The sequence below is a fragment of the Apiospora kogelbergensis genome (assembly GCF_038363985.1).
Source record: "Apiospora kogelbergensis strain CBS 113332 chromosome Unknown utg000012l_segment0_segment0, whole genome shotgun sequence".
NCBI lineage: Eukaryota > Fungi > Ascomycota > Sordariomycetes > Amphisphaeriales > Apiosporaceae > Apiospora > Apiospora kogelbergensis.
Genome location: NW_027117429.1, coordinates 647295 through 670035, shown reverse-complemented (window position 1 = coordinate 670035; position 22741 = coordinate 647295). Strand labels below are relative to the sequence as shown.

Below are 22741 nucleotides of genomic sequence, written 5' to 3'. Positions count from 1 at the left end.
CCAGCCCCTCTTGAGGCCTAACAGGCACGCCTGCGAGCAGTATAGCCGGGTAGGCGCCGAGTGGCGGGTCTCATCTTCCTCGGAGCTGCTATACGATGGGCCGCCCTTCCGTTTCTCCACCGGCCTTGTCCACGGCGGCGGCAAGCCATCTTCCCGCCCGTCCTCGCCCTCGTCATCCCGGTGAGACGACGCCGGTGGCCTACAGGACGGCCCCGACTGGAGGCCGCACTACTCCCGCCGGAATGCAGGCATACAAAGCTCGCATACCAGTATGCACTTCGCTTCACCAAGCTACCCCACAACCACCCCGTCAAGCAAGCCTTTACCAACGGACCACGAAACCAACCCGCTCTGGGGAACAACTGCAACTAAGGGTCTTTCTCAAGCCCTAATGTCCTACCCCACACAGTTCCAATCCCTCATTGTCTTACTGAGGAGTCTTTCAAAATCACAGAATATAGAGATGACAGACCAATCTTGGTTCTCACCATGGTATAGCCCACCCCTGCGCCCGGTTATACTCAGCGTAGGGAAAGAGGAGGCAGCGAAGAGACACCGTGAACTCCATCGAACCACCCCGCAGCTCACAGCCATCATCTACATGGACAAAGACAGAATATTTGATGAAGAACGACGAGGATATCAGCATCTTCACACGCCTTCCTCAGAAGTTCGAATCGTGGTCTTTCTACGCTCGGCTCCAGAGCTTCGACCCCGCCACTCTGTCGTATTCGCGCTTCGAGAACTGGGAGAGCCTGGTCTCGCAGAAGAGCCAATATTATAGTAGTTAACCATGTCTTTGGTTTGCAGGGGGTGACCAGGATTCTCCCATCCATTGGAAAGACTGGAGGGTCATAGTGCATCTGATATACTCTAACAGGTCCAGAGTGGAGATACACTCTATACCAGGTTTGAGCAAAAAAATGTGCTTGAGTTGGTTTTAGATCGGTCCGTCGGCTTGGACCTGCCAGCGACTCGTTGCTGCTTGCTGCGCCGCGGTGGAGGATGGCTCGCGAATGCTTCTTTCGTCGCGGTTAGAGTCGACGTGCGTCGCATGTTTGGTCTTCGCAGCAGTGGAGGAGCTGCAGCGATGTGGAAATGTAACGCGTCGTGCTCGACGTTCGGGTCCGGTACGCAGAGACAATCGAGGGTGCAACGTAGCGGCGGGATGCTATCAGGCCCACGAGAACAGAGACGTCGGCGGATCGCTGTGGTAGGATACTGTATAGAACCTAAGCTTCTCTTGCGGATTAGTACACTAAGGTAGCATAGCCAACAAAACGTCCGCTAGCTCTTGAATACGATCATGTAGAGCTGTTTTGGGTGCTAAGCCACTACAGTTGCTCACCATTGGTGGTATATACGTGTAGAAAAAGACTGCAGCAATTGAGAGGCTAACGGGAAGGCCGCAGGACTGTCCGGAAGAGAAGCAGCATCTCCTTCGTTCTAGTTTCTGTCTTGCAGCTCTATGGTGTACCGCTGTGTATGTACGAGGGAAATGCAACTTAGCACATTGAATGCCTTTAGAAGTTGGTCCTAGTTAGCGCGGGGTCGCAAACTAGCCTCGCTAATGACGGTACGTTCTAGAGGGGACCTGGCCCACTAGTCGCGCTACTAGCCACCCTGCAGTAGGGACCAACAAATGTTAGGACCGGAAACAGCCCATGAGAGTCTTCGAGCTGATGCGGCAGCAAAAGGAGAGTGCAGTATGCCACTGTATTTCTGGTTCCATTGCGAATACGTCGAAAACGGTTCAATTTCGGTCTACGGTCGGCCGAACCAGAACAGTTGTTTCGGTCTCCCAGTGCCACTTTGAACCGGCAAGTGCGCCACGACCAACAATGTGACGCGACTGGCGCGCGGGAGCGTGAATTGGCTCTGCTCCTCGCCCGTAGCTTTCCGTAGTCCTGCTCCTTGGTCCTGCGCTGAGTGGCCCAAGGGACGCTGTCAGTCGCAACGGCTTGCCTTGTTCCTCCGTATCTTGGATCGGACTGTATGGTGCTGTAGTCTGCCGTGCCGCAGAAGCCTCTCGGTACATTTAAAAGCCCAGGATGCGGCGTTTCTCAACATGATTGCCGTGAGGCACGGCGCTCGCCAACGAGCGGACAGGACAGAGTATCGGAATAGAGCGTGATGATGTCCAACGGAGTAAACCACAAGGCAGCAGATGCTCTTGCGTGTACATATATAGTATACTATACAGAGCACGTCCCATACCCCTCGGGAGGTCGGGGCGACTTCGCCGCTCCCTAGGCGTTAAAGAATATAACAACAACAACACCGTGTCGCGACTAAAGCAATAGTGTTTTGCAGCAGAATGGAGGGACCAGCCTGATGGTGTCGTCCATGCGTTTATCTGGGAATTGAGGTATTTTGAAGATAGAGAAAAAGAAGATGAAGAGATTGCACTCACGAATATTCCCACATGATACGTGGCTGTTGAGATATTTATAAGTGACTGTTCTGGAGTGAAGCTCACGATGTTCTCTCTCTGGTGGCGCGTGGGCCGGTAAGCCTGCTCAGTGACAGAGTCAGCTGACCAGTCCCAAAAATGAAACACACTTGGCTAATTTAGGGAACGCAAGGGAGCAAAGACCCTTTTACTACAAAGCGCCCGAAAACGTTCGAGCCCGTTGTGTCACGCGAGCCTGGCGGCCGCGCAGGCTCCGAACCTAGTATGCTCAGTCAGCGCGGGACATGCCCCGTCCCTGGTGCAGCCTCCATCACTTCCTCCGTCACATCCTCCGTCACTTTCCCCAGCACTGCGTGAGACCCTGGCTGTCGCGGAGATGGCGGTCGGGGTCGGGGTTCCGATGGCGGCTGTGGCAGGCACACCTCCACCCCCTCCATCCTCCCCATCGTTGCGGACGCGAGCTCTTCCAGCACCTGTCCCTTGGCCATGTACAGCTCCTGCGTCATCTCGTTCTTCATGTCTTGTAACTCATCACAGCTACGGCTCTTCTCCCACTGGTATAACCGCAAGTCTTCCTGAAAGCCCTCGAGCTTTTGCATCAAGATCGCGCTGATTTCATCGGTTGTGTCGAGAACGTGTCGAGCGTCATGATGGTGCGGAAGGCGTGACTCTGACAGAGGCTTTGGAGTGACGCACACCTCTTCCTCGCTAGCATCGTATTCGTAACAACTGTCGGCCATGCCGTAGACTGCCATGAATCGCATCTACTTGTTTTCTGAATGGCGATTTCGGGTGCGTAGAACGAGGGCGATGAGTCTGATTGTCTTGAACCGGACGAGGTCCTGCGTTTGGGCTTTATAATCGGCGTAAAGTATACCCAGCGTAGGGCATTGTCGGCGTGCGTGCCAGCTCAAAATCGACCCCTGAAATCATTTGAGCCGCTTTGCGCGCTCGGCAGCGCAATTGCCATGCTTCGTAACTGGACGCTCGTACTGCATCTCAGTCTGGGTTGCGTAGGCGTAATCAGGGATGCTTTGGAGAAGCTGTAGGTCGAGGCAGTTTGGACTCTGGGAATCTGTTGTAGGGTTGGTTGGCATTGGCGGCCGTCGCCTCAGCGCTAGCTGAGTCGAAATCGGCTCCCTTGACTCAATACCTGTTAGCGGCTGTTGTGATCCTGGAGAGGTCGAAGTGCTCGGCTCCTTTTGTTCTTTTAGCGTTGGGATACAGTATCGAATTTTTATTCTTCCAATTCTCGCTGACAATTCGCCACCCGACAGCCGAGACCACTAGTAAATGGTTGACCCGTTTTATTATTATTCATCTCCATTATCTATCAGACGTCAAAATAAGCATCAATGTTAACTAAAACGTTTTTCAATGGCTTGATAATAGATACTCAGTATACATCGGGCGCCCAGAAGCTACCCAGTAGCAAATTAGTCACATGACCTACTAGCGTTATGCCGATGTACCCAGTAAATAATCGCCTTCCATATTTACTCGTCGCCTGCAATGACGATCGTACCAACCAAGCGAGGACGCAGACGCATCGGCAATTTCTATAACACATTTACGGAAATCCGGCTAAAAGCGGAATCGGAAACGTCAATTGGGAAGATGGGTCGCTTAGTACCAAGTTCAACATCGAAAAGAAGATCTTTAGTGCTGGTGCAAGGAAATGTACACCATAACCGGCCGGCATTGACTTCGACGAAGCAAACACAAGGGGAAAGCACTGGCTCGAGATCTACCGAGTCTTCGGATGCCACTAGCCATTGGAAAAAGCCTACAGACGATTACGATTCTCTAGAAGTCATTGATCTGACTGGCTATGACGACTCCGTATCAATTCCCATCACTGGTAGCCCCGAAGCCGCAGTGAGTGTATAAACTCTAGAATAGGACGTTTCACTAATATAACCGAATCAAGAAAAAGCGCCACGACGGATGCGAACTTGGTCGACTTACCAACTGCTCTGCCCAGGACAGTAAATTCTCGGCTGAAGAGTATGTTTCGGTGGAAAGTACACCCAATATCCCCAAGAAACGGAAGCTTGAGATACAAGATGCTCTTACAACACCATTTAACAAGAAGCTCTCGCAAACCGAAACCATTGAACCATCATCCTCGGAGATGCTCCCCTTGCCTACTAAACATATGGCAAATCCCAAAGATAGGTCCCTTGGCCTCCATCGATCCGAGCCCCATTTGTTGCAGCGCTCTCGAGATTGCAGATCTTCAAAATTTGCTGTCGGCTCAATGCACTCTCCGGAGGCAGTGTCTTTTACAACCGCACGCGTGCTTCTTGATCCGGAAAGCCGTACAAACCCCGTGTCTGATATTTCCGCGATGCCCCCTCCACCTTATAACTTACCGAGCTTCAGCGCACATAGCATATATCGCCTTGCTGCGACGGAGTGTATACCTGGTGGCAAGAATCACATGAAGAAAACGGCAGTCGACCGTATCTTGACAGACCCATCAATGGCCAAGAGACATCTACTTGTCTTGCAACAAGAACTAAAGCACAATCGAGATGCATTTTACCAGGCTCTCCAACGCAGAAATATTATGGAAAGAGAGAATTTGAAGAAGGAAAAGCGCCATTTACTCCAACAACAAGCTGTGTGGCTTTCTGTCGCTCGTAGCCTTCAATCATACAAGGGCTTGATGCTTCAAAGGGACGCTCTTATTGAACGGGCCATAGAGGCCTATGACCAGAGCATTGACACCAAAGAGTATGAGCGTTTGATGGGAGAAATAGAGTTGAAGCTGTTGGAGCAAGAGTATTCACTTGGTTCATGTCTCGCAGATGCCAAAATCGAGGACGGAAGCATGACTGATGGAAGCAAACTACAACATCCAGCAAGGATGCCGTGGGGCGCCGTGGAGTAGCCAGCGGTGCTCATAGTTTCATTAGCTCCTAGCCGCAATTCGTGCTGATCGCCTGTCTCCACGGCACTGAGGGCCGCACTCGCTTTCTCTGATTTCAAACTGATTGGGATGATGGCGATGCGGCCAGTAGTGGTGTGAATTGTGATGGTGCGCCCTCGCAGGGGTCGCGGAGTCGCAGCTGTCTCCTCCGGGCTTTTTCGGTCGGAACTTGGTGCAGAGCGCGTGTATTCGGGTGCCGAGCCACCATTGTAGTCGTCCGCATCGGGCTGTCGTCGTTGTCGTTTCTTCGGGCTCGGGCTGCGGGGGGAGACGGCATGATCACAGTATGTCACCGTTAGCATTAGGCGAAGTTGTAGGGCGCCCCCGCGACTCCCTCCCTCTGCATCACCTACAAGCCAAATACGTTGCCTTGCACTAAGGAAACTCTATGACCTAGGAAAAGCAGTATCCGCCACCTACTGTAAGGTTAGTGGTGGGGAGTAGTAAGGTGGACTAAATCAAAGATGCAGTTCCAGAAACTGTTACTCACAGGTGTTAGTCCCCCATTGTCCCTACAACAGCGGTCACAGCAAACATAGGTTGATGATCCCCCACCGGTGGTAGTCGTGGCAGACGAGATGGAGCCCCGGGGCGGGGGGTTGGGGGTTGGGGGTTGTTAAGTGCGGGGTCACCATCGTCGGCAGTGGGTCAAGCAGCGCGTAGGTGATACCCCATTCTTCTAGCTACAGTAAGCCTTTGATCTACCCATCTACCCACTAATTGAACTTCTTCAACACCGCTCGAGTGCGTTTCCCCCTACCCATAGCCTTCTGTATAGGCGTGTCAATGCACATGATACCAGCGCGGTTTTGTAACATGCCTCTTCTAGATCAGCTCATACCTACGATGGTCGCCGATGACGACGTGATATATCTGGGTACGATCGCTAGGACGCGTCAAAAGGTACTGACCCCGTCCACTGCTAGGAGCAGACGGCAACGGGAGCCTCGACCTCATCCAAACCCGCGGCCAGTCCCATCCAAGCGCCTCCAGCGTGCCCAGAGCTCCAACAAATTGAGCTGCACGCGGCGCCAACCAGGACGCACACGAGTAGTCGTACCTACTGAAGCGAGATCTAAATTGGTAGAGGTCGGTCATGTCAAGGACTCCACCGGCATTCGCCAAAAAAGTGTACGCCTATTTTAATCGGCACAGTCGATTCTACCACCAAATCGGCCGACTTCTTGGGCCTAAGCGAATCTCACACCGTTTCGTCGAGTATCATCCATTCTTTCAGGGATACTCGCAAGAGGGTGTGAAAGCTGCGGTTCTCAGCCGCTTGGAAACGAAGTTTGGACCGTTTCTTGACGATGGCGAGGCTTAGTAGGTAGGGTACGCTTGCTTAGCGGTCGGCCGGCTAGAGCGGCGAGACACGTCAAAAGTGTCTATTTGTTGTACTGTACAAAACTGGATGATACAGAACTGAGATGGTCATTCTTAATGCAGAACACTTGTCTTGAGCACTGGATAACAGGGTTCCGGTCAACTCAATGAATTACACGAACGGAGTTTACGGAGTGGTCTGGCTTGGGCAATGGGCATACCATAGGCTTACACCAGGAAATGGAAGGGATGCATGACCAAGAAGGGGACGCTGGGGATTCCTCAGTAGAGACGCCAAATATGCCCCCGGCGATCTTGGCACAGGAAACGGATGCAGGCGGCCCCGCTATAAAAGGACATCGGGGAGTTCCGCCTCGATATAGGAGCCCCTCCGCTGGAGATCCTGCTCAGCGTCTCTTGCTCTGAGCTTTTCCCAAGAGCCGGCCGTGGATTCAGGCAAGGGTCGGGGGCCGGACGAGGCCTCCATGGATGCATGGGGAATACGGAATGATGAAAAGACGAGCCTCGAGTACATTTTAATGTAGGAATGTTGGGGTCGGTGTTGAAATTAGGACTGGAACGATCGATGAATCCAGCCCACACCTCGCATCTAGATCCATCGCAAGAACGTGATAGGAGGAACTACCCCAGAAAACAAAGTAATTAACTTCAAGTCAGTAGACACTAAGGACAGCTATCTGGAGGATACTTGGGAATGCCTTTTTGCCATCCGCTGCAGGGATGTTCCCAACTCCCCCGAGTTGAATGGGGAGTGCGCCGGCCGTACGTCGTGTGCAATCTCTTCCCACCAGAATCACCGTGGAGGCTAGGACCAAGGGATCACGGGAGCGCAGAAGGGACGACAGTAGCGTTAGATTGTTGGTTACTGTACTGAACTAGAACTGAAAACATGCTTCCACATAAGCATACACAGAGTTGCCGTGTGATATTTGACGCATTAACATGTGCCACGTCTTCATCCGAACTGCATGCCGCTGAGACTCGTCCGAAGGTCCTCCAGCATTCCCACCATCTTCTTTGCCAATGTGTCCCGCTGCAACTTGCGTCTATAGTCCTTGTAGTAGTCTGGCGCGTGACTCGCCCCATTCTGCACAGATCCTCTTGGACGGCCTGCCTGCGACAGCTTTGCACAGTTTCCCACCATTCTGGGAGAGCATTGTCGTGGTTGTGCCGTCATAATCGGCGCCAAGGGTCTTCTAGCTGGCACCCGGCTGTCCAAACGCACAGCTCTCTGCAGCGACGCATCCATCGCGCCGTGGTCGGCGTATCTTGTGGGTGCTGGCCGGGCGCCTGCATTCGTCGCCGCGGTTGGTGCAGTGTTCGTCGTGGAGCTAGGCTCGGTACGGCCGGGCTGCCGCTCCACCGTCGGTAGGGAACCTGGAGTGCCTGCTGTGAGCGTCAACGGTCAGTCGACTATGTAGTCAATAGACGAGAATCATGCTTACCTTGCGGTCTTCGCGGCGAAGACAGCTGCCTCGGACCCTTCTGTCTCATGGGACTGTTGGGAATGACAGTCCCGCCATCCTCATCGGGGATGACGTCGTAGACAGACAGAGGCTCCGCCGCGGCAGCGGGAACTGCTGCAACATACTCGGGATCGGTTTCGTACTCGGCATCCGCGTCGCTGTCTATGCCAGCAACGGCATTCGCGTCATCGCTGGCGTCCGCCTGGGCCTCGAGATGGATGACTTCGACTTGGCCGCTCGATCGTGTCGCTCGGCCGTGGCTCGGCCTCGCGTGGCACGCGGCTGATCGTCGAAACTGCGGCTGTCAGTAACAGAGCTGGGTACACTCGAAGGAACGGTAACCGGGACATGGGGACGGACAATCCTGTTGAGGTCCGGCACGCGCTGCCCGCGTGGGATGTGCATCGCCGTCTCCATCCGCTCGTGTGTCGGGTTCCAGTACGCAAGCGCGCTGAAGACGTCGCAGTACCGCCCGAGGTCTTTTGTCTTGTTCTGCAGCGACAAGCCGCTCTTGCGGACCTTGTCTTTCTGCGCCTTGGTGTGGGCCATGGCGAAGGCCTAGCTACTACTACGGTTCGGGCAACTTGCTGGACCCTCTTGGGGTATATTCGTGGCGTGTCCATAGAGCTACAATAGCGTCCCGCGTAACGGTAGATATAGTTACGCTTGGCTTGCGGGTGTCAAATGGGGATGGCATGATGGGCTCGAGTTGGGCGAACGCCGCCAGGGGAGCTGCTATTCCGGTTCCGAACCCATGTTGGCGAGAGGATCCCGAGCCAACTTCTCTTCGGCGTGTCTTGAGAAGTTCTTGCGCAGCAGGAAGATTGGGCAGTTGGCCCTGAAGGCGCGGGGTCGCGAAACGGCGCCACGCTAATGATGGTGTGTTCAAGGGACCTGACCCGCTAGTCGCACTAATGCGCCATTGCTACTCTTCCGGCTCTGCACCCCAATAGTACGCCAACAGGTGCGGGGAACGAGGAAAGCCAGGACCGGAAACAGCCCAGGAGGGTATTCGAATTTCGACGGAACGCAGCAGAAAGAAAGCAGCAGAAAGAGAGCAGCCGCTGGATGACACTGGCTCCAAGGTCACCTGCCTCCCTGGGCCGGAACAGTACAAGCGGAGCGGGGGAACATCAGGCTCTGGTTCCATTTGAAATCGGCGCACTTCGGGAAGGTTCAATAAGAGACTACGGTCGTGCGGACCAGGATGGTAGTTGGGCCTCCCAGTATCATTTCTGCATACTACTCGGTGGGAATTGGAGGACCCCCAGAGTGCCTCGTGTGAGCCAGCAAGTGCGACACGGCCAACAATGGAACACAACAATATCGGCGCTGCTGTCCCCTGGCTTTGCTCATTTGGACCGGCGGCGCCATCGGCAGCTCTGCATCCTGAGGTCGACATCTGCCCTAGCGCCGCTTAACGACACAGAGCTGGAGAGATAACTTTGAACCGACTACGAAAAAAGCATTTCCTGATCGAGAGTCTAGCTTCGCAAGATGAACTGCATGTAAGTCACACCGTCAGTACTGCACCGGCCTCTTTTGACGACCGTACCTTGAGGTACGAACCCAATAGGACTGGAAGTAGCTTCAGGTAGCATGGCCAGAAACAAGTGCAGATAGCTGAGCTACGATACTGGTAGGTACGAACCAGAAGAGCTGCGTTGAGGCTTTCGGGTACAATGAGCACATGATACTATTTGAGTACCTGGGAGAACCAGATGCGTTTCGGCTGCCTGTCGTGAACAGGACCGGTCTAGCCCAAACCGCAGAGTCATAGAAGCACTTCGGCAACTACGAGGGGCCCATACGGGACCATAGCCACGCCGGCATGGAATTTGACGCAACATGGTGAGACCGGCTGCCAAGAAGCACTTCCTAATTGAGAAATCGGTAGCTTCGCAAATGGCCAACCCTTCAATGGCAGGTTGGGTACTGTATTGTATTGCGCTGGTCACTTCTGGTTACTGGACCTCGAGGTACGAAGCCTGGAATATCAGAGTAGCTTTCGGTAGTATCGTCAGGAAACGACGCCAAATGGGTGTGCCTTACCCAGAGATACGGGAAAGTACGAACCAGAACAGCAGCACGAGAGATTCGGCGTACAGTGACCTCGTACTACTCCAGAACGATATACGAGTACGACCAGATGCATTTCGGCTGCCCTTGAACGCCGGGAGTACGTCATAAGGACTGGACTAGCCCAAGCAAGAGAAAAAGAGCTTTTCCACATCCATGCGACAGCAAGGGCCAACAGAACTTAGGACTGGAAACAATCCGTGGGCCTCTTCGCGCTGATGCGGCAAAAAGAGAGTACGGTTTGCCACTGAGTAATTCTGGTTCCATTGCGAATACGTCAAAAATTGGATACTTGGAGACTACGGTGACAAGGCCCTTTTGTCATGGCTCTGAATCATCGCAACTCCTAGTTCTCTCGTACTGTCGGCTCCCGTTCAACTTCTCTGGTCGAGCGGATGCGGATTCGCTCCTCGGCCTCTCCGCAAGTTGGCCGGGTCACTTCCAGCCGCCACGGTAGACGCTGGCTTCCAGGAAACCCCGCTATTCCTGGCTGGCAGGTAGAGGCGACACCGACGCTGAGAAGATACGAAGCAGTGAGTAGTACAAGCTCGGTACGGTACAGTAATCTTGAAGCGGCTTGCGTTTTTGCTCATGGTGGCTCGATCACAACTGCGAGCCAACCAAGCGACTACAGCGACTACGGCGACAGTTGTCGTCGCCCAAGTCTGACCTCCGCCAAGCTCATTGGGTTCAGATAGACCGCTCCGGACGACTTCGAGTGTGACGGTCCTCTGACAGTGGCAGTCAATCGACTGGATTATGGGTATGACAATCAAAGGCGGTCTCGCGCACTGGCACGATGTCCAAACAGCTGCGAGCACTTGACGGGTACAGGTCGAACGCTCATTGGCTTGTCGGGTGGGTCTGGGACCAGCTGAACGCAAGCTAGCTCCATGCTCAGCCCACTTTGTTGAGCTTTTCCTGCAGTTATAAATGCCACTTTGCTTCCCTTGCCGGGCGACCCAATCTGTCGGGACACATTCCTCCCTTCGGGATCCCGAGCAACCGACAAGCACCCGACAATCGAGCAGTAGCAACATGCATCGCCGAGACGAGACGCAGCGACTTGACCACCGACGGAGTTAGGGTTGTGACACGGTTCATAGCTGACCGATTATATGGAAGGGACCACTCATCGACGACAGTTCAGTGCGACGAATGGGTGTCCTATGGTAGGCATATCTATCGCAGCCCTCGAAGCCGCTTTCGCACAGGCCTGCACGTTCGAATGTCTCGTCGGGAGGCACGGAACCTCGCGCTGGTTGCCAGCGCTCGTAGGGCGGCTTGACGAGGATGGCTATGGCGAAATGCTGGTCCAGGGTATGCGGCGAGCCAACTCCTGCTCGGTCCGAACGAAGGCGCCTCGACGGGTCTGGGTTACCCTTCCTACCGATTATGGTGTGATTTTCAATGGTGTGTCAGCGCTTATGTCGCGCTAGCAGAGATTACGCTTATGTTGGGAAGGGATTGGGAAGGGATGGGGAAGGGTTTGGGATGTTGGCTCGCGAAAACCAAGGATAGGACGTACAACAATCGGTGGGATCGCCGCTGATGTGCAGTCTTCATGGCGGGCTCGTATCTGGTCTTGCCCAGGGTGTGAGGTGCTGATGCTAGACGCGGTGCTTCGGGACTTTTCGAGACGTAGGCGCGTAGGCGCGTTGCAGATGTTCAATTGGATGCTTATTCGCTTACCTGTGCTTTCGTCCGTAATCTGACCACTGTGTCATGAGAGGTGTGGTCTTGGTCTGCATTCGCTTGAATTGGTGTTCCAAGCACGGGCTTGGCCCTATTGCTTGGTTGCCCTCTTACGCTGGATCTGCCTTCTATGCGGTACCCGTGCCCCAGTCACCTACCTGATCCTTGAGCGGGGAAGCCCCCTGTACTTGGATGCCGTGCACATTCAAGATGACCGACCTAGCTTGTTTGTTGGCCAAGTTCGTGCCCTACCTTTACCACCTTACCGTATCTTATCGGGTATATCCGGTATATCCGTGCCCTCACTTGTCAAGATACGGAGTCCCGAGGTTGACTGGACTGAAAATGGAAAAAGACCATATGCTAATGTCGGGTCTGGCACACCAACAGCTGTGGTAGCCTGGGGCGTTGTACCGTAGTGCTGCCGGTGAATTATTAGTCCGTATCGGTAAGCAAGCGTTGGGTACGTAGGACATGTAGCAGCGGCATTCCGGTTATCTCTTTCGCGCGACTCGTGCCGAGTATTGTTTTCTCCCGTATGGTCATGGTTTCATCGTGCCAAGGTAAGCTGGAATCCTTCCAGGCCGAGCCAGCCGGAAATAGTGGCACGCTGATGCTGGCCGCGAAATTGCGTTCCACGTAGCCGGAACCCAATCAGCGGCCGTCACGGTTATGCCTGCATCCAGTGACGATCAATCATTGGGTCGATCATCGTGTTGCGGTATGGCGCTGTACGAGTAGAACACTAACGAAGCGGCTTGGAGCTTCACCCTCAGCAGCTGCTCGACTGTTCATCATCCGGGCTGTCATTGTTGTTATTTCGTCACTATGTTGGAGGCAAGAGAATGGAAGTTGCATTAGAGTTAACTGGACTACTCGGGCCGGCTTCTGCTCTGACCGACCCATTTGGGTGCGGGGCGACTTTGCTGGCAGGGCTATCTTATGGGTCGCGACAAGTCCCACTAGCAAGCCATGGCCGGGGTAAATGGAGCATACAGAAGCCCCATTGTACCCATCGCCACTAGTCAATCAGTGCAGGCGCGTGGATACTCTAGGAAACAAATCGCAGAGAAATCGGCCGTCAAGGTGCATTAGTTAGGAATCAGAACGAGCCAACATCGGAGCCAGTCACCCCAGTCCGTTCAGGCAGCCATTGGTCTACTTGCAGTCACTATGGCAGAAGAGCCGAGCAAAATGGGTAGGACGCCATGCGACATCTTCGAAGGGCGCTAGTAGAGGGATAGCAGAGTAACATGCGAACTCCGGCGTAGCTGGCCAAATCTCCTGCATTGCTACTTAGAAATTGGGTCACTCGCCCTGGTATGTGAACAGCCGGACCATGGTGGCTGTGGCCTTGCGGCCTCCGATCAAATCCCCCGCGTAGAATGTATTCCGTTCCGTTGCGGCCGAGAAATGGCGGCCGTCGCGCCTCGAGGTTGTAGGGATTGCGGCCGGATACTGTTGGGGAATTTGAGTCACGCAGCCGGCGTTAAGCGCATCGTGCGACGGCGGGCCTATTTCGCTGGCTGATAATGTGATGGTGGAGTAGCCTAATGATGGAATACGAGAGTGAGGTGTATCAGACACTGAGCGTAAAGTAGGTAAGCGTAGTGGCAGCAAAAGTTTGACGTGAAGTAAAGAAGGGCAGAGAAAAGAGAGAGGCGGAACGAGGGGAAGTGGGAGGAGAGGGAACGAGAGAGACGAGGGAACGAGAGAGACGAGGGAACGAGAGAGACGAGGGAACGAGAGAGGGCGAAGGAATGGGCAAGGGCGAAGGAATGGGCGAGAGGGGCGAGCGGAGCAAGAAAGGGAGCGAGAGGGAGCAAGGGAGAAAAAGAGGAAAAAGAGAGGGAGGGACAAACATGGCCCAGGAGGCGAAGAGGGACATAGATGCAGGAGTAGATCCTGGAGCCGTGACACTGGCAGAAGGGACCAGAAAACACTCCCCGAGAGGCGCATAGCCAGCTTTGGAGGAGAGTCACTCATGTCGCCGGTTGTGCCGTAGCGGTGGCTGGGATGGCAGTGGACGTCTGTAGAGGAGCCGAAACGCCAGACGGAAGACATGGGCAGGAACCATACACAGCATGTACGTAGGGGGCCCACCTTGACAGACCTTAGCCGTCGACACGATTATATAAAGGCGACCTTCTCCAGCGCAGTCGAGGTTTCTTTTCTTCTTTCTTTCCTTGTGCATCCTTTTGGATCACCCCCTTCCCTCCAGTGACTTACTACCTCCTGGGGTTGGGTTTGCCTTTCAGAGACTTATTACCTCCTGGGGCACCCTTCCTTTCAGCGACTTACTACCTCCTGGGGTTGGGTTTTTTTCTTTCTTCTGCCTTTCAGAGTCTGGGGTTGGCTCTGCCTTTCAGCGACTTATTACCTCCTGAGGCACCCTTCCTTTCAGCGACTTATTACCTCCTGGGGCAGCCCTCCCTTCAACGACTTTCCTCTTGGGGTTGGGTTTTTCGTTGGGCTCCGGCAGTCCGAGTCATCTCCTGCCGGATAATCCAACGGGCTCTGCCACCCATCCAGTCGAGCATCTCCTGCGGAGTGGTATCGAGCCTGGCTCTGGCGTCCGCAGTTCGAGTCATCTCCTGCCCGCCTTGGCCACCCGGGTTTTCCTCCTACATTCGAGCATCTCATGTACCGAGGTTTTTCCCTGCACCTGCTAGTGGCAGTGCGGCCAGCGAAGCCGGCCTCTGCGCCTGTACGTGGTGCTGGCTACGAACCTGTTGGCGCGGATCGGGCAGTCCCGACCCCGTGAGCAGAGCCAATGCAGAGACGCGAATAGAATAGATGAATATAATGTATTGGTGCATACTTACGTACATACATGGCACTTTACCCTTTCCCTCGCCGTGCTTCTTGAATGGCAAATCGTCGCCGCCGCCCGTAGTTTTCCATGACCCTGCGCCCTGATTCCGCGCTCGTGCGGTCACTCGCTCTCGTATTGTAGCACGGACTGCATAGATCCATGTGGTTTGGCAACACGTACTCGTCAAGGCGTACTGCGGTGGACATGCCGCCGCCGGAACCGCTCGTGCTCGTTCGCCAGTGCAATGTCTGCCCGTGTTCATCTGGGGTGGAAACGACTGCGCTCGGCTCTGAGCAGGCCGAAAGTCGAATGGACTTTCGCCGGAACGGACGCACCCCAGAACTGGTCCACGACGATGCGAGACCTTGCTGCTTCGCCTCTCCGAGGGTATGAACATCCTCCCGCGCTCTTTCCGGTCCTTGATCACAATGTCGCCCATACAATTCTGCAGACATCTAGACTGGCTCGGGAACGGGTCGATCAGTGGCGCGCCGAAGCCATCCAGCGTCTAAATCGGCGACCCAGAACCAGCACCGAAAGGGCTGTTCACGCGCGGAGGCGGAAGCGGTACTGGAGCCGCTCGGGTGTGGGAAGCAGTGCTAATCCAGAACCGGATCCCAGCCCCGGTCGATCTCGTTCTGCTGATCTGGCGCTCGACTGAGGACCATAGGATGGAATGCCTCTGAGTCAGAATCCACGCCAGAACACGGTGGTACGTCCCACGCGTAGAGTCCGGACTGACGGCAGCTGCAGATGAGCCGCTTGCTCACGAATAGGCCAAAGATCCGAAATCACACGCTGTCGGCCGCTTTCGGTGCAGGCTCACTTCGACCCTCCGCCACGTCTGCTCCGAGTCGGATGCTGCTAATCGGCTCTTGCACGGCTATGCTTCACAAGTCGTACTTTGTCCAGAACGTCGCCTCTGCCCATACGTGTAGGTTATGGATCGGTACTTCCCAATTGGAAAGCCCAACTCCGCGCCTGACAGCCCAGCCACCAAACCGTGCTGGGCTTGCATCTATGCTTGCTGCTTCGTTACAGCACCGCACGAATCGGGCCACAGAAATACCAGTTTTGGGGCCAAGGCTCTCAGTGAGTTGCATATTCCATTATCCTTCGCCCACCTTGCTCTCCTTCACCTGTAACTTCCTCTATTCATCCGTCACTTCCATCCACGCCGACATGCTCCCTTCGCAGCGATACGGTGCACAGCGTCCGCGCCACCCACGGCGGGCCCGACCATCAGCAAGCCATGCCACCACGGCGCCCGCGCCTGCACCCGCTCCTGCCCCTGCGCCCAAGACTGTCGCTCCTTCTGCCACGCAGCTCCAGCCTCCGAACCAACAACCACTGTCCTTTCCAGACGTTCCCAACTTCTTCGATGACCAAGAAGGCTACGACTCCGGGCCCCTTCAGCTCCCCGCCACCGTAGGTCCCTCCACATCCAGTCCGCGCGTTGTACTGAAAACGAAGAAGGTCGGGCGACACCCAAGAACTGCTGCACAAGGTGAATGAGCTGCTGGAAAAGTTCAACGCCGTCCAGTCCGAGCTGGCCCTCCACAACGAAAAGTAAGTCTATCCCCGCCCGTACGGCCGAGCTCTCCTACTCACGCACGCCCACGTCTCGCCAGATTCACGACTTTGTAGGTCTCCACCGCCGTCGCAACGATGCGCTTATCTGACCACAGTGCCCGGACAGCATACAGAAGGTCGAACGTCTGTAAGTCGCCATGTTCATTCTGGCGCAGGTCGTTCAACTGACATCGAATACAGGTTCCTGCAGCAAACCCAGAGGGTCACGGACTGGTTGTCGCAGATGAAATCCCTGTTGGAGCGATTCTTCCCCGTGGCCGATGCCGACCCCTTGGACGACACCTTTTTCGATCAGGTGTAAGGCTTCGCAAGAGGATATTGGATATCAGTGGATTGGGCCATAGGGAGTCGCTGTGTGCCGGCGTGCCTGTTTCGGGTTCGACGGTCATTCGAAACAGTGAATATCAATCATGGTCGATTTGCTGTCGTCTCTCTTGTAAACGGTCACCTCAACTGGTGTTCTTGGTAGTAACTGTCGTCATGCTGCCGTGCTCAAGTCGCGAGCTTGTCCCCGCCCCCATTGTGCTCGCTACCATGCTGTGCTGGATTGCAGCTTGTATTGTCGGTCGTCGGTCGTCCGCGTACGTTATGCGGGGGGTTGCCAGTGCGATACGAAGATTCGCCGTTTTCGTGCCTACTCAATTCCGTCGATATGTCGGATAAGAAGTTGATCATGGCATTTGTTGCTGTTTTGAGCTTTGCTTGTAATTGAACCGGTAGTCCGCCCCCACATGGCACAGCCGCGTTTTCCTGTGGCTGACGAGAGCCACCCCCTTAACCTGCTTCTTCCACCTCCAAGCTTCATGCGCTTTTGGCACGTGGGCCGAGCGACAATGACTTCCATGCAATGGTCACAGTCAAAATAATCAACCATCAATACAGGTAGTAAAGCTTCATTTCCGATATTCTACCAACAATTCTACGGCAGGTCCCCCATACTACGTAGCACATTCCGTGCTAGCTTGTCGAGATCGTCAAGTGCTGCGTAGTCATGCATATCTCTGCCGTTTGTTCTCAGCATAAAAGACCTGGCTTGCCTCTCGCTTGCCATGACTTCCCTCGCGACTTTCCATCTCGGCCGACTCTGCCAACTCCATCAGTGGGCTGATCTGGGGAGCGACAGAGCTCGGCTGCTGTGCGGGCATCGACAACCATGCGCGGGCTGAAATGGTACCGTCGTAGGGTGGCAATTCATATGCTGGCGGCAGTGGCGCAACCCGGCCTGCAACAGTAGTCTTCTTTCCGAGGGCGTTGATGAGCTCTTGTTGCGTATGTATTGCATGGGATTGCAGTGCATACGTCGTCTGCATGTTCGTAAGGCGCGCCGAGAGCTCTGCGACAATGGCATGAAGCATACGGATCTCTTCGCTCAACTCCATGGCGCATGCGCAGACCTGTCGTCGTGTCTTTGCATCGTGTGCCGAAGTTATGGAGACACCGAAAGGGGCTGTAGAGAGAAGGGAGAGGGTGCGGTTATCCATCATTGTGGCATATTTTGTTTTGCGGCTTTGAAGGTAAAACAGAGATCAGGAAGTAAGAGTCTGTGAACGGCTACTGCGAACTGGAAAGGAATGATGGCAGGTTTGGATGGAAATATCTTTAATAGATGACTCACCACCTGCGTCACGTGTCTGTCACGCACCAGTTGTACGGCTGCTATCACACGGTCGCATTCTGCGGCGACCGCACTACCGACAGCCAGTTGTGACGCGGCCCCATAAGCCCGGATGCGGTCGATGGCTTCAATTCAAAACTTCCCCCGTTTACCAGTAGCATCGGACGTTAGGGGATACCGAATTGTCCCCTTGGCCGCAAGGAAAATGCTCGCCGAGCTGCGGATCCTTAATGCATGTTATTCGGTCCACGCCAGGGCAAACCAAAGTTCCTACCGTCGATTCTGTACCGGTATACCTGCACCCATCGATCCCAAAGGCTCGAAACGTGAAGCTACCACCCGGATGGGCTTTTGTGCGGTCACCCTGGTCTGTCCGGAACTCAGCGACATTTGCCTGCTTGCATACATCGAGTCCTCCGCCCTTGGTAGTGTAAACAACCCAAGACTTCATCTCATCTCCTGTTTGCAGCGCCATGAGCCAGTATTCGATGTACACAAACCGAGACGGTAACGGAGGCGGTGCCGTCTCCGTTGGCTGCGGCTTTGGAGGCGGGGCAGGCTGCGATGTTCTCGCTGTTGCTGGCGGTTCGGGTAGGCTGGTGGTCGTTTCCGTGGTCGTTGGGGCACTTGTTGACTTGCCATCGCTTCCAATCGTTATAACCGGGGGGGTTTCTGTTTTGGTAGGAATACTTAACCAATCGACAGTCACAGCCATGCTCTGACCAACATGTCGTGGTATAAGTATGGCTCTGTGGCTCCCGAGCGACGTTATCGTCGCCCGCGTGAAGGGGGTACCAAGTAGGCAGTGCCGCTGAACACGACATAGTTGTTATCAATCGCGATAGAGCGGGCCCCTACCAAGGCACCAGCGGGGAAGGTGACCGTAGTGACAGAACCAAGTCTGGAAAGGCCTTCGTCATCGTCTCCTGACCCTTCGTTGGGGTCAGCCGCCGGTATCTGGGGACAGTACAAGCCAGTTGTTGTCGCCGCCGCCGTAAGGAAACACCCCGTGATCAACGCGGAAGATGTCGTAGTGCAGGAGGTCGCGGCACAGGAGACCCAGTGGTCCGTTACGATGGACGTGGTGCAGTCGCAGCCAAGGTATGTGTTGCAGACTGTAGAGCAAGGCGATGTCGTACACACCGGGTGGCACTCGGTATGTGTCTCGGTCGCGCACGTCTTCGAAGCCAACGACGACAGCTCTGAGGCGTCCGGGTCCTGTTGGTTCGCGCAACCTCCGCCAACGCAGTTCTTGGGGCCTTTGTTACCACAACCCACGCCAAGGCATGGCAGGCCACCACCGCCGCGTCGCCCACCGCCGGTGCAATTGATCAGACACACTTTGCCACAGCCTACGAGACAGGGTGTCCCCGGCGGGCCAGGCTGGATGTAGACTTGGGTCGGACTGTTCTCAAGCGGGGGAGAAGGTCTGGTAATGTAGTAAGGCGCTGGATGGTAAGTCCAAACAATGCCATGAGAAGATTCCGTTAGCGTCACCGGCGGTAGGGTGATGCTCTTTGTGATGTTCGCCAGTGTGGGTGCCGAGGAGGAGAGGATAATATTCGAGAGGTCAAGCACAGAGGTAGTAACCGGGGAAGCGTGATGGTGACCAGGAGGGTCGACCTCCCGTATCCTGTCAAGCCATCCGCGGTTGTTTCCCAAGTCTCGTCAATCGTTTCAATCGCAGGGGGAGACTGATTGTAATCGGAGCCTCCATAGTCCAGGGCGGTAGTACGAGGGTGCAAGGCGGCTGGCAAGCAATGGTCGGAGTCGGTGAGAGCCATATGGCTGGGTTGATGCTGACGATAACGCCATCGCTAGTAATTTGACCAGAGGTGCTGATGGAAGTTGGACTTTGGCTCAGGGATGTTGTTGATGCTGGAGACTGTGGGAAGGTCGAGTTCGAGGTCGAGGTCGTGATGGCAGAGGATATTGGACATACCATGCCACCATTAAAGCTCTGGCGGCAAGTTAGCTTAATGTAATTGTGCGAACGGAGGAAAGGCTGCAAGTTCACATCCATATCCGGTTGACCAGGTGGTGAGTGTACTGCGTAGGTAGCATGGGAGATGCCGAGAACGAGGAAGAAGTATATCATGGCGATATCTGTTGCTGATAGAAGGGAAAGCACCAGTTGAACCGGTGAAGGATTTACTTTCACAACTTATTTACAGCTGTTATCGCCAGAACTTAGATGCGTAGGGAGAGAGCATATCGTACAGCGTGGCGAATTAAGCCAGTAGGATGACATGGGTCATCGGATTTCGCGTCCTAATGTACTGTACCTCCAACATCATGTAGTTGCCACCTTTGTAGCTAATACCCTATCGTAGGCTGCCTAGGGTCTTTCTAATTGCCTCGAAAGCCTCTTTCATCCTGCTATTGATCGAGGCGGCACAAATGGCAGGCCTTCGAGCAGTTCGGCGCTGCAGTTGCGTCACGGATCATTATGGATGTGCGGGGCGAAAAAGATGGATCGACTCCTTCGGCCCCTAATGCATATGATAAAGAGCCGAGACGGTAGTCTATGCGGGGGATTCGCAGTTCTCTATTACTGGTTCTCAGGCCATGATTGCATCCGTCCTCGGTTCCGGTGGGTCTACAAAGCTTCCCCCTTGCATCTATGTGACAAGTCCGGCTATTCTCATTCACTCTTTATGAGGAATGTTGTTTCTCTCCAAAGCACACAACGCCACGAAGATACTGGACGACTGTGCAAATAGGAGCATGGAGTGCAATCGCGGGAATCCTCCTGCCTTCGAATCTCTAGCCACCGAAATCCTTTTGTGCATTCTCTTCTACATACCCAACCTTGAAACACTCTGCAATCTCGTTAGCGCCAGCCCTCGTTCACGGGGCCTGTTTCAGACACAGGCACCAGCGCTCTTTGAAGCGGCGTTGAATGGCCTCAACTGCGATGGCCTCCTGGCCCATCCAGTCCGAGAATTGGTTCGTGCCGTAGTATTTGTACGCACACTAGGCTTACCGTTCCATACTCTCGATGAATTTCGCTATGGCTTTCTGGTTCCCAAATTTTATTCTCGGCGACCATCAACCACGATAGGATCGTTAACGGACCTCCAAGTGGGTTTCGATCCTGCCGTGTTGCTCTCGGTCCTCAGCACCCATAGTCACATAAACAGGCTTACTCATGCCTGTCTGGCCTCTTACCTCGCTCGCGTGCGTGGCCCTCAGTTCCGGCCGCAGTATTGTCCCGACGCCGTGTACACATTTGGCTGCGGCCCCGAAGAGGTTCAATGGCTACCCGCTTGGAAAAGATCGTTCGTGGGAAAACCAATGAAGAAATCTGATGCTGGCCCGCCAAGCTGGGTGGAAGAGATGCGTGTCAAGCGGGCACTTTGGCTCCTGCAGCTCATTGGAGACCTTCAGCGGGCAGTCCTACAGAAAGACGGTGCTACTCGTACCCGCTGGCCTTCCGAAGATATGCATATGTTTCTCAAGATGGCACCAGAGGATTTCATTGAACCGAGCAACCTTGCCGTACCGTCTGAGCGTGGCGCATTCGAGGAAATACTTTCAGTCAAAGAATTTCTTCAAAGCTTACAAAGCAACGAAACGAAATCTGCCGCTCGTCTGGGAAACATAGCGCGGCAATACCATGAGCTGCCCCGCCCACCAGCGGAGGTGATGTCTGAAACACTTGCCACTCCGCTTCCGGAGCGTGTGGAGTGGCTGCTCGGAGGCCAAGCTCTGGGGCCGGATACGAGAAAGGAACCGGGAAGGCTACGTTTGCGAGAGCTGTACAAGCAGCATAAGCCGGAGAGTTCAGAAGCTCGACGTTGGGGCCAGACACCAAGTTGTCTCTTTGAAGAAGCACCAGGTGTCCAAGTATGGCTCAAGCTTACTTCGACTTCCCAGTTGCACATGGAGGATCACTGCGCATGGCCCAAAGCCAGGTTCCATAATTCGCCACTGTCTGGTGTGCGATTTGATTCCTTTCGCCGGCTGGGCTTCGCTATCTGGGATAGGAAGAGGATGCACCTGCTTGGTCTCGTAAACGGAGCAAGCAATATTCACCTGGACGAGGAGTGTCGCTACTTTACTTGGGAGAGCTTGCTATCTACTGAAGAGGTAGTCGCTGTCAAGGCCGCACTCGGCGATCCTTATCCGGGCGGGTTGCTTCGCCAGTAGGCTGGGGTAAAGTGTAGTGGAAAGTCTAGGATTTGTTCTCAAGCAACGAAGGCGAAGGCTGTTCTTGGCCATATTCAATATCAATTTGGAGGCAACCCATGGTACCTTTATATCAAGCCAGGTTGCCGTGTTTTTTATCCCTAGTCTAACTGTGTACTTGTGCTTTATCTTATGGACATTTGAACCATGTAATGCCCAACATTACTACCAAGTAGACCTCCATGCCACATAAGCAGACGCTTCAGCCAATAGTGGAATGTAGCAGTGTAGTTACGCTAGCCCATACTTAGAACATGCGTACCCCCTAATTGAGATTTGAGGCTCTACACGCACAATGGGCATCGTTCTACATCGCTTGCTCGTAAGGGTCTGGGAGCGTTAGCCCTCTCGTCACATGCACCATACCATACGAGCTACGTTCTGCGTCACTCTTACGAAACCCCAATGGGAAATGTACTCAATCGCCGTCTGCCTCCCATCGGCCATCTCGAGCATGAGGGCCGCTTTGTGAGCCGGTTACCCCGGAACTCTAGTTGCTACACTTGCACCATTTTCAGAGGTTCAGAAGAGATATTTGGAGTATGACAAGCGTGAAGGACCCAGAAAACCTCTCTCAGCATCATATATGGTGGTA

The 22741-nt window shown here is 54.4% G+C and overlaps 3 protein-coding genes across 3 annotated transcripts; all 3 read left to right on the top strand.

Annotated features, from left to right (window-relative positions):
- Positions 1 to 3925: 3925 nt before the first annotated feature.
- On the top strand, positions 3926 to 5309 carry PG998_014630 (uncharacterized protein; the record flags this gene model as incomplete). The annotated part of the gene is made up of 2 exons (XM_066881446.1): positions 3926 to 4291; positions 4344 to 5309. 2 exons carry the CDS (start codon positions 3926 to 3928, stop codon positions 5307 to 5309), a joined length of 1332 nt encoding a protein of 443 aa, XP_066723577.1.
- A 13119-nt stretch (positions 5310 to 18428) lies between these two features.
- PG998_014629 (uncharacterized protein) lies at positions 18429 to 19348 on the top strand (the record flags this gene model as incomplete). The annotated part of the gene is made up of 2 exons (XM_066881445.1): positions 18429 to 18546; positions 18801 to 19348. 2 exons carry the CDS (start codon positions 18429 to 18431, stop codon positions 19346 to 19348), a joined length of 666 nt encoding a protein of 221 aa, XP_066723576.1.
- Positions 19349 to 20619: 1271 nt separating this feature from the next.
- PG998_014628 (uncharacterized protein) lies at positions 20620 to 22107 on the top strand (the record flags this gene model as incomplete). The annotated part of the gene is made up of 1 exon (XM_066881444.1): positions 20620 to 22107. The coding sequence occupies one exon, from the start codon at positions 20620 to 20622 to the stop codon at positions 22105 to 22107; it is 1488 nt and encodes a 495-aa protein (XP_066723575.1).
- Between the last annotated feature and the right edge of the window lie 634 nt (positions 22108 to 22741).